This window comes from Erinaceus europaeus, chromosome 9 (genome assembly GCF_950295315.1).
Source record: "Erinaceus europaeus chromosome 9, mEriEur2.1, whole genome shotgun sequence".
Lineage (NCBI taxonomy): Eukaryota > Metazoa > Chordata > Mammalia > Eulipotyphla > Erinaceidae > Erinaceus > Erinaceus europaeus.
This window is the reverse complement of record NC_080170.1, coordinates 62966886-62983055: the sequence shown is the minus strand read 5'-3', so window position 1 is coordinate 62983055 and position 16170 is coordinate 62966886. Positions and strand designations below refer to the sequence as shown.

At 45.9% G+C, this 16170-nt stretch overlaps 1 protein-coding gene across 4 annotated transcripts in view; it reads right to left on the bottom strand.

Annotated features, from left to right (window-relative positions):
* CYFIP2 (cytoplasmic FMR1 interacting protein 2) overlaps positions 1 to 16170 on the bottom strand; it is a 126247-nt gene that overhangs the window by 17672 nt on the left and 92405 nt on the right. For all 4 annotated transcript variants that reach the window (XM_007528626.3, XM_060198055.1, XM_060198057.1 and 1 more), the window contains 2 exons: positions 2226 to 2298; positions 1385 to 1479 (listed from right to left, as the gene is read on the bottom strand). In XM_007528626.3, the coding sequence (XP_007528688.1) occupies positions 1385 to 1479; positions 2226 to 2298 (168 nt within the window). The remainder of the gene's footprint in view (positions 1 to 1384; positions 1480 to 2225; positions 2299 to 16170) is intronic.

Genomic DNA, 16170 nt, shown 5'->3' with positions numbered 1-16170 from the left:
TCAGTCACCCCATGCTGTACATGACAGATGTGGACAACAGAGTTTTTGGGAAGAGGTGACCAGGGAGCTTGCTGCCCTTGGAGAACACAAACTTATCGTTTACTAAGAGAAGGGTGTCTCTTTGGCTGCTGCTTCCCAGTTCCATGAAGAGTGACAGAGTAAGGACCCCTGTGGGGAGGTGATAGAGGGGTATCACTTCTAGGAACAGTCTTCTCCATATGGTTTTCTTCTGTGGATTTTTGGGGAAAAATGCAAAAGGCACCTCCCTCGTGAACCTTGGGGCAGCTGGTTTTATTCACTGAACAGTGCAGACAAGGCCTCCAGAGTGTTCAGCCAGAGGAAGGCAATGTGGGGTGGTATTTCATTCTATTGACTGGCCTCCGTGGGGGGTCATTTCCTGACTCCTCTGAACAAACTAGGCCACAGCAACAGCTGGTGCTCCAAATAATATGTCTTTGCTGGAAAGATAGTCAGATGTGGACAGCTGGTTTGCAGGGCACACGGAGCTCTGACTCTGCCACGACACTGTAGATGTCTGACTGTTGGTGGAGGAGGAAGGTAGCTGGGAGAGACCCCTCTGGATATGAAAGAGAGTACCCTGAGGGTCTCAGAGCCAGCAAGTTCTATACTGGCCCTGACTTCTGTTTTGTGTTTTTCACCCTGCTAGTCTGCTGCTCACTGTGCATCAGTGTGCCTCAGTTTCCCCACCCTCTAAAATGAGGGGTCTTCCTTTGGAGGACTGTATGGACAGTCCTTAAACAAAAGAGAATTGCCTTATGATCCAGCAATACCACTCTTAGGCATTTATCCAGTGGGCAAACACTAATTAGAAGGGACATATGCACCCCTATATATATAGCTGCACTATTCACAATAGCCAAAGAATGGAAGCAGCCTAAATGCCCATAAATAGAGGACTGGCTAAAGAAGATATGGGATGAATATATATATATATATGTATTCATGGAATACCACTCAAAAAAGATGATACTATGTCCTTTAAGACAAAATGGATGTAACTGGAGGTTACTATGCTTAGCAAAATAAGTGAAGAGATTAAAGACAACTACTAGATGGTTTTACTCATATGTGGAATCTAGAGATAAGATTTACATGAACTTGCCAAAAAAATTAAATCCAAACAAAACAGATGCAAGAAAACTGTAAAAATTATGAGAACTATGGTGGTTATCTTTGGCAGGTGGGAGAGTGGGGATACGGAACTTTGGTGGCATGTGTGGTGTGGAACTATACATTGTAATCTTACAATCTTGTGGCATACTATTAATAACAAATAAAAAGTTAAAAATAAAATAAAATGAGGGTCTATCCCAGTGATGCCCCTCTGAAGTGAGTGCCCTTGTGCGCCTCAGCTACCTCATACCTGCGGGGTGCCCAGTCGCTCAATCAGGGGGACCAGGTGAAGTGGGGCGTACTTGGCTTCCAAGCGTTTCATCCTGACCTCCAGTCGCTCCCCTTCTGCAGTGGGGACAACAGAGCAGAATGTAAGATCAGGGTATCAGGAAGGACACCCTCAGGGGTCCTCTGTGTCCTCAAACTTGTAAGAAGTCTGTTCTTAAACACGGGAAGTGGGACTGGGTCTCACCACGAGGAGGAATGTCCTGTTTCTGTCCTATAGTGGCACCACCCTCCTCACTATCGTGGGGTGGTGAACTTCCCATCGCGGTGGAGGGTTTGAACCATAAAAGGTTGGGCAGCAACATCTAGGGATGTTCTAGCAAGACCCTTTTCCACTCTACATCTGTGAATGCTCTAGAGCTGCCCAAAGATTAAACCCCCTTCCTTTCTAACTGCTGGTCTGTTATTGGGATGAAGTGAGTGTGAGGTTCAAATATAAATGCAAGCTGGCCAGCAGCTGCTTTTGCGGATTGTTTTTTTAAGTGTGGCTCCTGGAATGAACTCCTGTACATGAATGATGCTGCTGAGCTGCCTACCTGGCCCAATTTTTATTTTACATATTGAGAGAGTGAACTTGTGTGAGGAAGACACAGCACAGTGTTGCTCCACCATACATGGAACTGCCTTGGTGCTATCCATGGTGCTGAGAGGCTCCACTGCATCACTCCATCATCATGGAGCTCCCTTGGTGTTGCCCATGATGCTCCCAGGTGGTGCTGGGGATTGAATGCAGGACCTCCCATAGGCTAAGGCATGCACACTACCCACTGAGCAACCTCCCAGGTCCCTGCTTCAAGGTTTCTTACCTTTGATGTAGACTCTAGGCAAAATGTTTTGGAAGGGTGCAGCATGCAGCAAATCACAGACTTCCTCTTGGGACTGCAGAGAGACAGTGATAGAGAAAGAGAAGACAATGGTCACATTCAACTGAAGAGAACTTTCATATTGAAAAATATTAAACATGGGTGTCAGCTAGGCTTGAGTTCAAATCCTGACTCCTGTACTTAGTAATTGTGGAGTCTTGGACAGGTTGTTTCACTTCTGAATCTATTTACGAACCTACAAATTGTTGGTATGCATGAGACCCCTTCTGTTTCATTTGGTTTAAATCCCCCCTGCTTAACACTATTCTATTTACATAACCACTTCATTCTATTTACATAACCGCTGTTAACAAGCACCTCCCTCCAGGGCATTGGTTCATTCCCCACTGTTTCATGATATGTTTTTGCTCCACCCCCCCCTCCTTGTCACACCCTGATCCCTTCTTTGTCACACTCTGATTTTCACCAGTCACTTTTCTCTCCACCCTCTCTATGTCACATCCTGTTTCCACCCTACTTGGGAAGTATATATAAAGACAGCATTGTGAGTTTTAGAGTACTGTACTTTGAGTTCAGCTTAGCTCGTCTTAGATTGTGCTGTGTCCTGCATGAATAAAGAGATACTGCGTACAACCCAGCTATGAGTCCCTGGTCGTCTGTTACCCGCCCGTGAAGCCAGCCCGGTGAAAACAACATAACCCGTCGAAAACAACAACAAATAACCAGAGAACTTATTTCCTAGGATTATTGGAAGGACTGAGAATACTTAACCACCACACCACAGTCCTTAGCATATATATGGTTTATGCCACCAGGGTTTTTCTGGGACTTCATTCCTGCATAATTCCATAGGTCCCAGTGGACTTTCATATCTGAGACATCAAAGTCTCAGGTTCAATCCCCAGCAGAGCAGGGCCCTGATAACAGAAAAGGAAGGAAGGAAGGAAAGAAGGAGGGAAGGAAAGGAAAGAAGGTAAGAAAGAAAGGAGAGAGGGGGCTCTGGAGGGAGGGAACAGGACTTGTGGGGTCCCTTGACTTATTTTCTGGAAACTAGCAGCCTGGCTGCTACTAGGGTGGGGGTGGAGGGATACCTCTTCTCCCCAGTTCTTGAGTCATAGTAGTTAATTAATACCTGTTTCCTAAGATAAGAGTTGTCATGCCATGTGCCTTTTGGGTGAATAAGTGGATGGCCTGTTCTCCAAGTATGAGGGTGTTATGACACCCAGCTAGCCAGCCAACATGTGCTGCCTATCAGGCACTGTGTGAGGCTCCATGGCTCAGGTGCTGAGCAAGTCAGACCAGATCTTTGCCTCCATGGCATTTACATTTTGGCTGACAGAAGGCAGCAGACAAGGGCATGCATCAGATAGCAGAGCATGCCAGCTACTGACCAAAGAGCCAGGAAGACTGGAGGAACCGGCAGCAGAGAAGGGATACCTTGACACGGGTGCTAGAGGAATGTCTGAGGGGGAGACATGAAGAATGGAATGAGGCAAGGGAACCAGTCTAGTAAGGTGATTGGAGAGCATTCCAGTGCAAAGAGCCTGGGGCAGAGTGCAATGGAGGGAAGGAAGCACCTCTCAGGAGTGTGCTACCTCCTGGGCCTCCCTGCCTTGTTAATCTGAGGACAGCTGATGGTGGGAACCATATAGCGGGACATAGGCAAGGACACAGCCTCTGGGCTCTGTGTGGCCCAAGTGACACTGCTGCCTCATTCTTCCTGAATCAGGAGGTATTTCTGGGGGAGACACAGGTGTTCATTTGCTCCCTCTGCATCCTCCCCCAGGCTTCAAACTGCAGAACTGGGGTTCTCTGGGTGCTGTCCTTGATGGGGATCCTCCATGAGCCTCCCTCCACCTGGCGGCACCACTTGTGAACATTGCTGATGACTACTGAGCAAGGGCTGAGTCTCCCAGTGGGGTGGGGAAGCCTTGGGCCCCACAGTCATCTGCATACCAAGGTAGCCCCACACCCTGCCACACCTGGGTGGAAGGTATGCGCCTGGCATTAAGCTGAGAAAAAGGTCCCAGTTGAGAACAGACAAAAGCCTGTGTTAGAAATGGGAACAAGTGTACACTGTGGATGGCTATGCTGCTGTCTTGGACCTGGCCTCAGTCTTAAAGGAACTGGCATCCTAAGGAACCCAACACATCCATCCAAAAAGATCTGTGTACACATATGTTCTTGGCAGCACAATTTGTAATAGCCAAAACCTGGAAGCAACCCAGGTGTCCAACAACAGATGAGTGGCTGAGCAAGTTGTGGTATATATACACAATGGAATACTACTCAGCTGTAAAAAATGGTGACTTCACTGTTTTCAGCCGATCTTGGATGGACCTTGAAAAAATCATGTTGAGTGAAATAAGTCAGAAACAGAAGGATGAATATGGGATGATCTCACTCTCAGGCCGAAGTTGAAAAACAAGATTAGAAAAGAAAACACAAGTCGAACCTGAAATGGAATTGGAGTATTACACCAAAGTAAAAGACTCTGGGGTGGGTGGGTGGGTGGGGAGAATACAGGTCCATGAAAAATGATGAATGAAATAGTGGGGGTTGTATTGCTAAATGGGAATCTGGGGAATGTTATGCATGTAAAAAAAAAAAAAAGTAGAAACGCAAAGCAGAAATTGAGTTTGGAGTATGGCACCAAAGTAAGAAAGCAGAAGTATACTAGAGTTTGCAGTGAGTACCTCCCTAATACTTCCTCTCCACTTTTCCAAGCTTTGGGTCCATGATTGCTCAACAATTTGTTTGGCTTTGTATGTTAACTCTCTTTTTAGTCACCAGGTTCCAGGTGTCATCAGGATGCCGGCCAGACTTCCCTGGATTGAAGACACCACCAATGTGTCCTGGAGCTCAGCTTCCCCAGAGACCCATCCTACTAGGGAAAGAGAGAGGCAGACTGGGAGTATGGACCGACCAGTCAACGCCCATGTTCAGCGAGGAAGCAATTACAGAAGCCAGACCTTCTACCTTCTGCAACCCTCAATGACCCTGGGTCCATGCTCCCAGAGGGATAGAGAATGGGAAAGCTATCGGGGGAGGGGGTGGGATATGGAGATTGGGCGGTGGGAATTGTGTGGAGTTGTACCCCTCCTAAAATAAAATAAAAAAAAAAAAAAAAAAAAAAAAAAAGGAACTGGCTATCCCTACTCTGTCCAGGAAACCCCAGCCTCTGGCCTCTGGGAGTCCCCACCCTGAAAACTGGTTTCTTCCCCACTTGCTCCCTAGCTCTTCCTTTAAAAAAATATATCCATATATATATAGATATCCTCCAGGGTTATTGCTGGGGCTCGGTGGAATCCACTGCTCCTGGAGGCTATTTTTTTCTCCTTTTGTTGTCCTTTTTTTTAAATCATTGTTGTGGTTATTATTAATATTGTTATTGTTACTGTCACTGTTGTTGGAAAGGACAGAGAGAAATTAAGAGAGGAGGGGAATACAGAGAGGGGGAAAGAAAGATAGACACCTGCAGACCTGCTTTACCACTTGTGAAGCGACCCCCCTGCAGGTGAGGAGCCAGGGGTTCAAACCAGGATCCTTACTCTGGTCCTTGCATTTGGTGCCACGTGCGCTTAACCCATTGCGCTACCACCTGGCCCCCTTAAAAATTTTATTTATGTATTTTGGATAGAGACAGAGACAAGTTGAAAGGACAGGGTGGAGAGGGAGAGAGACAGACACCTGCAGTAATATTTCATTGCTCATGAAGCTTTCCCCTGCAGGTGGGGCAGGGGTTTGTATCTGGGTCCTTGAGGACTATAATGTGTGTGCTCAACCAGCTGCACCACTGCCTGCTTCCATCTCCCCATCCCAACCTCAGCTCTTCCTATTCCACTTATGCCAGGTGAATCTTTTTATTTTTAATATATACTGGGGGAAATGTTTGACAAGACATTAGTCATCTAGAGGGTACAATATTTCTATTGCTTTCAAATACAGGTCAGCACACCTTACCACCACTCAGGTGGTTCCCCCCCTCACTGCAGGTCCTGCCCTCTTTATTTTTATTTATTTATTTTACTTTTTTCCATCAGTGTTATTGCTGGGACTTAGTACTTATATGATAATGCCACTGCTCCAGTGGTTATTCTTTTTCTTGCTCTTCTTTAGTTTCTTCTATTATTTATTTGTTTATTTTCCATTCTTGTATTTGATAGACTAGAGAGAAATTGAGAGGACAAGGGAGAAAGAGAGGAAGAGAGAAAAGAAACACATGCATAGCACTGCTTCACCACTTGTAAAGCTTCTTCTCCTGTAGGGGACTTGGAACCAGGTCCTTGTGTTCTCACATCTTGTGGATGTGCTGCCATCCACTCCACTTTCTCTCTCACTCCCCACCCCCTCCTCTTTCTTTTCATCCACATAGTGACAAAAGACATGATCTCCTTTTAGATTACAGCTGCGTCCACTGTGCACCTTCTATCTTTCTGAGCCTTTTCTCAGTGCTCATTTGAATGCACAGTCCTTGGAGCCTTCATGGCTCCCCTCTCTCTGGAGTGTTCCCCCATCCCTACCCCCTTTGCTCAGTAAAAACCCAACCTCCTTTCATGTTCTCATGACTCAGCATGTGTCATTCAGGCTCATTAATATTTACTGCCCTCTGCTGGATATACTACATCTGGGTAGAGACAAGGCTATTTCTTTTTAACTCCGTTCTTTGTCTTCACTGTCACCATCACCACCACCACCCACCATCATCTTTATTATTACCACAACCAGAGCACTGCTCAGCTCTTATGGTGGTGCTGTGACTGAACCTGGGACTTCAGTGAAAGGCATGAAAATCTCCAGGTGTGAGGCATTATACATCATCTGTATGTACTGCATGCTCTTTACTGCTGAGGAAGTCCAATTTCCAAGTCACCACATACATTTGACCCCCTTTACCCAACTGATCTACCCTCCTTTCCAGAAACCACTATTTTATTCTTAGGATATCAGACAACAATGTCCATTTTGGGGTCATATCTTACTCCCGGCAGTAAGTGTGGTACCTGGTAGATAATGATAGTAAGCTACTCATTAACTGTGAGGCTTAAAAATTCTATTTCAGGCAGGCTGATCAACTGGTCAACGTCTCTGTCAAGTGGAGAAGCAATTACAGAAACCAGAACTCCTTTCTGCATCCCCAAAAGAATTCTGGTCCATATTCCCAGGCAGGGGAAATATTAGGGGAAGATGACCAAAGAGTTCTGGAGCCCAATTGCACCAGGACCAGAAACCTTTGTCATCAGCAACCTTTGTTTTTATATCATCACTGAAAGGGAAGAGAATGTGAAAAACACCAGAGAAAGTCAGGCACTGTTTTATTTATCTGAGCGGGAAGAGGAAAAAGGAAGGACACTAGGAAGTATTAATAGTTGTATGTGTGACGACTTAGAAAGGAAGTGAAGGCAGGGCTTTAGAAGTGGGGAAAAAAGGGGGAGGGGGGAGCATATCAATCTATCTACCTACTTAATTACCTACCTATCTATGAATAGTCAACCCATACCGGTGACCTTAGGAGAACTAGTGTAATTTCCCCTGGAGGCAGATGGTAACACAGAACTCTAGTGGTAGGAATGGTGTGGAATTATACCCCTATTATCTTATAATTTTGTAATCCATTATTAAATCACTAATGAAAACCTCAGTGTCCAGTGGGGGAAGATAGCATAATGGTTATACAAAGACTTTCATGCCTTAGACACTGAAGTCCCAGGTTCCACCCCCAGAACCACTACAAGCTAGAGCTGAGCAGTGCTGTGGAAAAACAAAACCAGACTTCAACATCCATGGAAATGAATCAAGATTTAGTATAGAATATCTCCTGTCCTGGGCTTTCTTTTTCTTTTTAAAATATTTTTGTTTATTTATTTATTGGATAGAGACAGAAATTGAGAGGGAAGAAGGAGATAAATAGAAGGAGAGACACTTGTAGCACTGAGAGACAGAGAGACACATGCAGCACTCCTTCATCACATGAACAGCTTCCCCCTGCAGGTGGAGACTGGAGGCTTGAACTCAGGTCCTTGCACATGGTAATGTGTACACTCAACCAGCTGCTCTACCACTTGACCCTCCTGGGTTTTCTTTTACATGCTTGGGTATTCCCTTTATCACTGAGGAAAGTATTTTCCCCTTCAGTGTTTCATGGTTCATGAACAATGTTCAATGGGTGCATGAACTATAGAAAGTATTTTAGGAAAAGGCTTCACATAGAAATTTCAAAGTTTTTTCTCCTCTAAATTTCTCAGTAAAAACCCAACCTCTTTTCATGTTCTCATAGAACCCAGGGTATCTCAGCACTTGAACTCAGCATGTGTCATTCAGGCTTATGATTTCCTTCCTCTGTGCTTTTCATTTCCCTCCTCTGTGCTTTTCACATTTGATTGTATTTACTAAATTGCCTACACTGAACACACATTACCAAAAACTATTAATCTGGAAAAAAACTCTTAGTTATTGATTACTCTTAACTTTAAAGAAGTGTATACCAGGGAGCTAGGTGGTGGTGCACCTGGTTGAGTGCACATGTTACTATGTGCAAGAACTTGGGTTCAAGCCCCCAGCCCTTACCTGTGGGGGGGGCTTGATGAGAGGTGAACTAATGCTACAGGTCCCCCCTCCCCCTCCTCCCTGGCTCCCGCAATCTCTCTCCCACTCTCAATTTCTTTGTGTCCTATCAAGTAAAAAAAGAAAGGGGGGAAAAAGGAAAAGACGGCCACTGGGAGCAATGGACTTGTGCAGGCACTGAGCCTCAGTGATGACCCTGGGGTAAGGGAAAAAAGAAAAAAAAAAGCAAGCTTAGACCAAGGAGCTAACTCAGCAGCAGAGCACAGGGCTGTACAGATGAGGCGCCACTCTTGCCCTTTAGCACCACACATACCAGAGCTGAGTAGTACTCTGGTCTCTTTCTCATGAAAAGAAAAATCTTCAAGAAAGAGCGTGTGTGGTCTTGATGCTGGAATCAAGAGGAGAAGAAATAAAATCCTAACGAGCACTAGTGTTGCCATGAATGAGAATCATACAAGTCTAATGGTGTAAATAAACAGGACTTGCTTTGTTCTAGGTGATACATAGGGACAAATGACAGGTGCAGAATAAAGTATGAATGCTCTTTGATGACCTAGAAATGAACATGCAGCTGGGGTATGTCAGGGGTGGACATGAGAAGTATTAATTTTCTGGAAAGGAAGTGTTGAGGGAGAGAAGGACCACCCAGAAACGGGAGTGGTTGCAGGCATAGGTAGGGTCTTTGGCTTTAAAGGGACGAACGATTGGAGGTACCTCTCTCTCCTGGAACCACCATATGGCCATAAAGCTTGGAAGTAAGTCCTCTTCTCTCTCTCTCTCTCTCTCTCTCTCTCTCTCTCTCTCTCTCTCTCCCTCTCTTTCTAACATGCTTTGCTTTCAATAAAAGTTTAATTACCAGAATAATCACACTCTCTATCTACTCATTGTTAAGATAAGACATGGCGAACTCTCAGAATGGGGACAGAGGCTGTTCCCCTCCTTAACTCTTTAACAGAAGGAGTTAGGCTGTGAGGTGTAAGAGTATTTTCTAGGACATAAGGGAAACTACAGAAGAACATGTAATGCAATCAAATACTGAGAGGTAGAGAGGGAAGCTCAAAATCTCATCTTTCCAACTAAGGAGCCAATACGTTTTGTTTAAGGTTGCTAATTAACAAGCAGAGGTACATGCATCTCTGTCAAGGATTATGGGGAGAACAATGAGAAGCAGAGGGGAAGAGAAACAATTTAAGGCATTTTTTTTTTTGCCTTGGAGATTGGGATCTAAGTGGGGATTGGAGAGGGAGCCAAGGACAGGGTTTCTCATCACAAGCTCAACTGTATTATCTGACTTGTGATCATGTGGAGTCCTGAGTAAGTTAAGTGAGGGGCTGGGTGGTGATGCACCCAGTAGAGTTCACACTAACCGTGCAGTGCTCTCTCTCCCTCCTCTCTCAATTCCTCTGTCTTCAAATAAAAGGGGGAAAAAGGGAAAAAATGGCTCCTCAGAGCAGTGGATTTGTTGTGTAGGCACCAAGCACCAGCAATAATCCATTTAATTGCCAAATTGGTGGCAATTAAATTTAAATTAAAAAATACACACACAGTCTGAAAAGTTCAAAGGTTCAGTGAAATCTCTGTTCCCCAGTCCCCAGGTAACTTCTATGTGGGCTTTGTGTGAATTCTTTGCCAGCAACTAATACTTAAAGATATGCTGATACAGGGTAAATAACAGTGGTCAAGTTCTTTCAGTTTCTTCTTTCCTGATCCTCTCAATGTTTTCAACTCATTTCTTACCCATCCATGTTCTGGTGGAGAGGTGGGCACCCTTAGGGCCACTTCTAGGCCCCTGACTTCTTTGTAACTTGAACCTATAGCTTCCCATGCCACATCTGCCTTCCTCTGACCCAGAATCAAATTTCCTGCTGGTAAATCAAATAGAAGGGGCTGTATTAGAGCTGTGGCCGAGTTCAGCACTAGCAGATGCCTCAATAAATTCTTCTGAATGAGGTCAGAAGTAGCTCCGGGGTTTGTGTTGCCAAGAATAAATCTCGTCATCTAGCGGAAATTACTGGGGGGAAAAAACAAACCACCTCCCAACGTCTCTACCTTCTGATACACTGTGCTTTTGTCTGCTCAGTGACCTCTTTTCCTCCCCCCCCCCTTTTTTTTCCGGAGAGACAGAGAAACTTAACTAAAGAGAGTGAAAGAGACCACAGCACTGAAAGTTTTTTTCAACACATGGGGGTGGGGTGGGGTTTGGACTCAAACCTGGGATGCTCACATGGCAAAACAGGGTATTATCCAAGCAAGCTATTTCATCGACCCTCAGGGACCCTTTTCTTAGCTTCAAATCCATGATGAAGCTCCCCTCCCACTCATGTTAGGAAAACGTTGAACACATAAACCATATGAAAGAATAACTGACATCCTTGCTCCTTCCATGGAGAATCAATCACAAGGTGCTTTCCACCATATCTGCTTTGACTTTGATGTAAGAAATTATCTGAAAGTGTGTCAGGAGGCACTGCTTTTCCCTGGTCCGAAGTGCTTTAACACCTACCTATGAAAAGCCAGGCCACCTTTCTCTAGGGCCACAGGACTATTACAAAAACAAAACAAACAAAAAAATCCACTTCTTATTATCACATGACTGACAGCTGATACTAAATGCCACACACTGTCTCCTGCCTGTCCCAAAGGATGGACATGGAGTGTGTGTATGGGGGGGCCGATATTTAATGATGGGGAGTTACAGAGTGAGAAAGCCATTTGCTTCTTGGTTTCTAGCCAATCTTTCTGATGTTAATGAGAAAGTTTCCCTATGGAAACAGCACATCTTAACACCTCCTTGATAGTTGCTAATCTCTGCTTTTAGTAGAGTAGGAGAGGAAGGGGGAAGGTGCAAGGAGGGAGGGGAAAAGGAGAACAAAGGCTCAGAGCAGCTGAAAGTATATTGCTCTGCTTTATTCTGATTGAGTTTATTACTCTGGCTGTCTTTCTGATGGTAACAATCACAATGACTTTTTTCCCCTAGTGAAAGTGATATAAAGCTTCCTTTTAAAAGGATCCAAAGCCAAAAGGCAAGTTGATCTAAATAAAGACAAGATGCAGATGACAGAGCCAGTGGACTGTAGATGGAACCGAGATGGTAACAAGGACAGGAGGCTGGCCCTGTCTGGGAGCCCTGGCTCAGGATGACTCCGTCTCACACTGACTCTCTCCTCCCTGGTCATGCCTGGACCTTAGTACAGGACATTTTATTTTATTTTGATAGAGACAAAAAGAAACTGATAGGAAAAGAGAAAGACACTTGCAGACCTGCTTCACTGCTCCAGAGGCTCCCCGACTGCAGTTGGAACTTGAGGGTTTGAACTCAGGTCCTTGTGCAATGTCACATATGTGCTCTACCAGGTGTGCCACTGCACGGCCCACTGACTGTGGGGCTTTCAAAGCTTACAGAGATTCTGCTGCACTTGCAGACAGGGGCTACTTCAGAAGTCTCCTGGGCAGTTCTAATGAGCAGCCCTAGTGGGAAGCAAGCAATACACCTCTTGGATTTGAAATAACACACTGTAAGCGACAATGGAATGGAGGTGTGAAGTACTTCAGAAGAGCCAACTGCATCGCAATACCCACACCTCCAGTTCCCAGGTCCCCTGCCCAGCGAAGTCTCCTCTGATTCATGGTGATCATTAGCCAGGCAGGATGGCATTATCACCTGTGCCTCAAGGCAGTGCAGGACAAAGGACCCTAGGCCTCTGCTGAGACAGAATGAGGACCTCAGTTGTAAAAGCTGTGTGGGCTTTGGTCCCTCCACCTTCCACTCTGTAGCTGTGGATTTAACCTGGGGACCTATAGGTAGGGGGGCTTTTGAGAGTGCACACTTGGCATTGGTGAAGCTTTGAGCCAACACTTTGACTGACAGCTGTCACTAATGAAGGTGTGTGCTCTAGCCATGGGCTCACCCTCATCTTACTTCTTTCAGTGAACAAAAGGGCAAAAGCTCTTTCAGGGCTTGTGTTCAATACCAAAGAGGGTGTAGACCTAGATTACACGCAGAGGCAGAGGGTGTAGACAGAGCACTCTCTGTACAGTGCATGCCAGAAAGCTATAGACATGCTTATAAATTGTATGGCAAGGATTAGGGTTCTTTCATTTTTTTTTTTGCCTCCTGGGTTACGAATCCACTGCTCCTGGAGGCTATTTTCCCCCTTCTGTTGCCCTTTTTGTTTATCATCATTGTCATCATTATTGTTGCTGTTGCTGTCATTGTTGTTGGATAAGACAGAGAGAAATCAAGAGAGGAGGGGAAGACAGAGAGGGGGAGAGAAAGATAGACACCAGCAGACCTGCTTCACCGCTTGTGAAGCGACTCCCCTACAGGTGGGGAGCTGAGGGCTGGAACCGGGATCCTTACGTCATTCCTTGAGCTTCACACCATGTGTGCTTAACCCGTGGCACTACCACCTGGCCCCTGAACCTGCTTCATTCTTCCCTCAAGATCACCACTAAACTCTTGGTTCTGGTTCAGGAGGTGGCTGTTTGCAGTAGGAACAGAATGAAAATGCTGAGCCACAGAGGGTTGGGGCGTTGGGGGGTTGGGGTATGTCCAGGGAGAGGGGCATAGTTCCTGCACCCATTCCCATGCAGGTGGGCCCATAGGGTAAGGGCATGGGATGGGTGCTGAGAGACAGCAGAGTTCTGTTTGGTGATTAGTTTGGTTTAGTTTATGAATCGTCGTTCCTGAATAAAGAAATACAGCTTCCCTGCCCAGCCGTTGTCTCTGAGTCTCTGTTACCCGCCCGTGAAGCCAGCCCGGCCAGCAAGAGCTTCCGAATTTTAACAACACATGGGTACGAGGAACAATGAAACATCTAGAAGGCTGGCCTTTGGAATGTGATCAACAGCTGTATGCCTGAGACTCTGTGGTTTTGCTTTTTTTCTTTCTGCTTCTCTTCTCTCCTTTCTTTTCTTTCTTTTTTAGATAGAGAGGGAGAAAGGCAGAGAAAAAGTGAAAGAGACCACAGCTCCAAAGCTTCCTTTAATGCTGTGGGGCCTGGGCTGGAACTTGCGTGTCACACATGGCCATGGAGTGCACTATCCAAGTGAGCTATGTTGCCAGCTCTCCTCTCGGTTTTTCTAGCTATTTCAGCTAGCTATCAAGAAAAGCACAAAGGAAAGGACTGTTTGGTGGAAGCAGACAACAGAGGGGTCAGACAAGGAGCTGCCACTGAACCCCAAATCCAAACAGAGTGAGCTGCAAAGCTCAGCTGAATTCCTTTGTCCTTGTCCAGGATATCTATGGGCTGTCTGCCAGGATTGTGGGTTCCTGTTCTAGTCGTTCCACCAGCTACCCTAGGAAGGGTCTTCTCCCTCCTAGGGAGGGTCTCATTTCCAGCTACAAAATGCAGGTGACACTAGGCAGAAAGGTTCTTATGGGGTGGGAAAGTGGGGCAGATTTTACCTCCTGGTGAAGTATGAGGCAGCATCTGGGGATATTCTGGGGTGTCACAAGTGGGGAGGATGTGACAATCATCTATTGGTGGAACAATCATCAAATACCCCAAAAAGAATGGCAAGCCACAGATTTCCCGATCTAACCTGTACACATAACACCTTGTTTCCTGACTGGACGGTGATGAGTGGGGTCAGCTGCCCAACCATAAGGAGGAGAGGATGCTCAGGACACTCAGGCTCCAGCAAGGACAGGGGTTCTGGCTCATGTGAGAAGACAGTGCCCTCTTCTGGTGAGTGTCCATAAAACACACCAAGATGGAAAACCACAAAACCTTGGCAACTATGTTGACTAGTATGTGACCTGTCCCCCTAATAGCCACATCCAGGCTTGTGCCTGTCCCCAACTCCTGTGGCCCCCACATCCTCAATACACTGACAAATGACAGGCAATGGCTGGATCCAGCTGGTGCTGGGACAACTCAGAAAGTGAGAAAACTGGATTTCTGCCTCCTACTAAACCACATATGAATTCCAGGGTAATCAAAGATTAGAGGTGTGTTATGTCTGGAGTGGCGAAAGCAAAGGTTCTAGAAGATGCCATGATTTCATGATTTTTTGAGGCCTGGAAGGTTTCTTAAATCACAAGCATGCAATCAACTAGGGAAGGAGAAGAAGAAAAATACAACCAACCTCAATCTACCCACCCTATAGGGAGTTTTGTACTAATATTATAACATGTTTTTTTTAATATTTGATGGGCGGGAGAGTATGAGGAGGCCACCACTCAGTTCTGGTATATTCTGATATACCAGATATACAGTGAGAGGTTGCTCTCAGCCTCACCAGTTTTTTTTTTTTCTTTTTTTCAGTTTTTCTTTTCTCTTTTTATATGGAAAAAAGGGAAAACAGACTCAGAAGAAAGGTACCACAGCACTGTTCCAGCATTCACAGAGCTACCACATGGTGCCAGGGTTTGAACCCAGGGCCTCACGTTTGGTAGGTTATGTGCTTTATCTGTTGAGCTACTTCCCAGTCCCTAGAACCTATTCTTCATAGACAATTTCATAGTCCCTCCCTCCTGCCCTCTAATGAGGACAACTGCTCAGCCATTTCCATATTGATGTCAGTCCCCTGTTGTGAACTAAAAGACTCCAGGAAGCTCAGGCCTCATCCTGAACTCTGAAAGCACTGCCTTAGCTTGGAGGGAACCTCCTGACCTCTGCTATCTAGCAGACAGTGGAGTACACACTCTGGAGAGCCCTAATCCTTGCAGTATCTCTTTCCCCTCCAGGTCACAGTCTTTGTTCAGCTCTAGATGACTCACTTCATTAATTCTTTATGAGGTGACAAGGAATAAGCCCAGGGGACACACACACACACACACACACACACACACACACACACACACACACACACACACACCTGGGGTTGAGCTCTCAGCACTGAAGGTCTCTAATCCTGAGTATCCTGTTGGGTCTCAGTGACACAAGGGCATCTGAGAAAAGTGCTGCCTTTCTCTGTTGCTCCATCATCCCTGTGTCTCATGGGGACAACAGCTGTTCTTATGACAGCTCCTCCCCACCTCATGCTGGTGGTTAGGGCTGCTGCCTGCCTTCCAGTAACTTGTCTGATCCCTATTACTCCTGCAAGCTCAGTTGCCATGGCACCCCAGGCTCAGGAACCCATTAAATCTGGTTCCAGTAAAAAGGTGCCTACACTTTCCGGAGCACCTTTAAAAGGGACAGAGAGGCTATTACTGCTAAGCAAGGAGAAGTACAGCTGGTAGCAGCTGGTCCAAGTTGTCCTTGGGGAGACTGGGAGGGGAGCAGGAATATAGCCAGGGATGGCGCACTAAGGCCACAGACACAGTCAGGGCCAGAGCCCTCTTCCTACCCGAGCCTGTGTATCTGCTCTCATCTCTTCCCTCCCACTCCTCCACAGGCCTCCCTCCCCCTCCCCATCC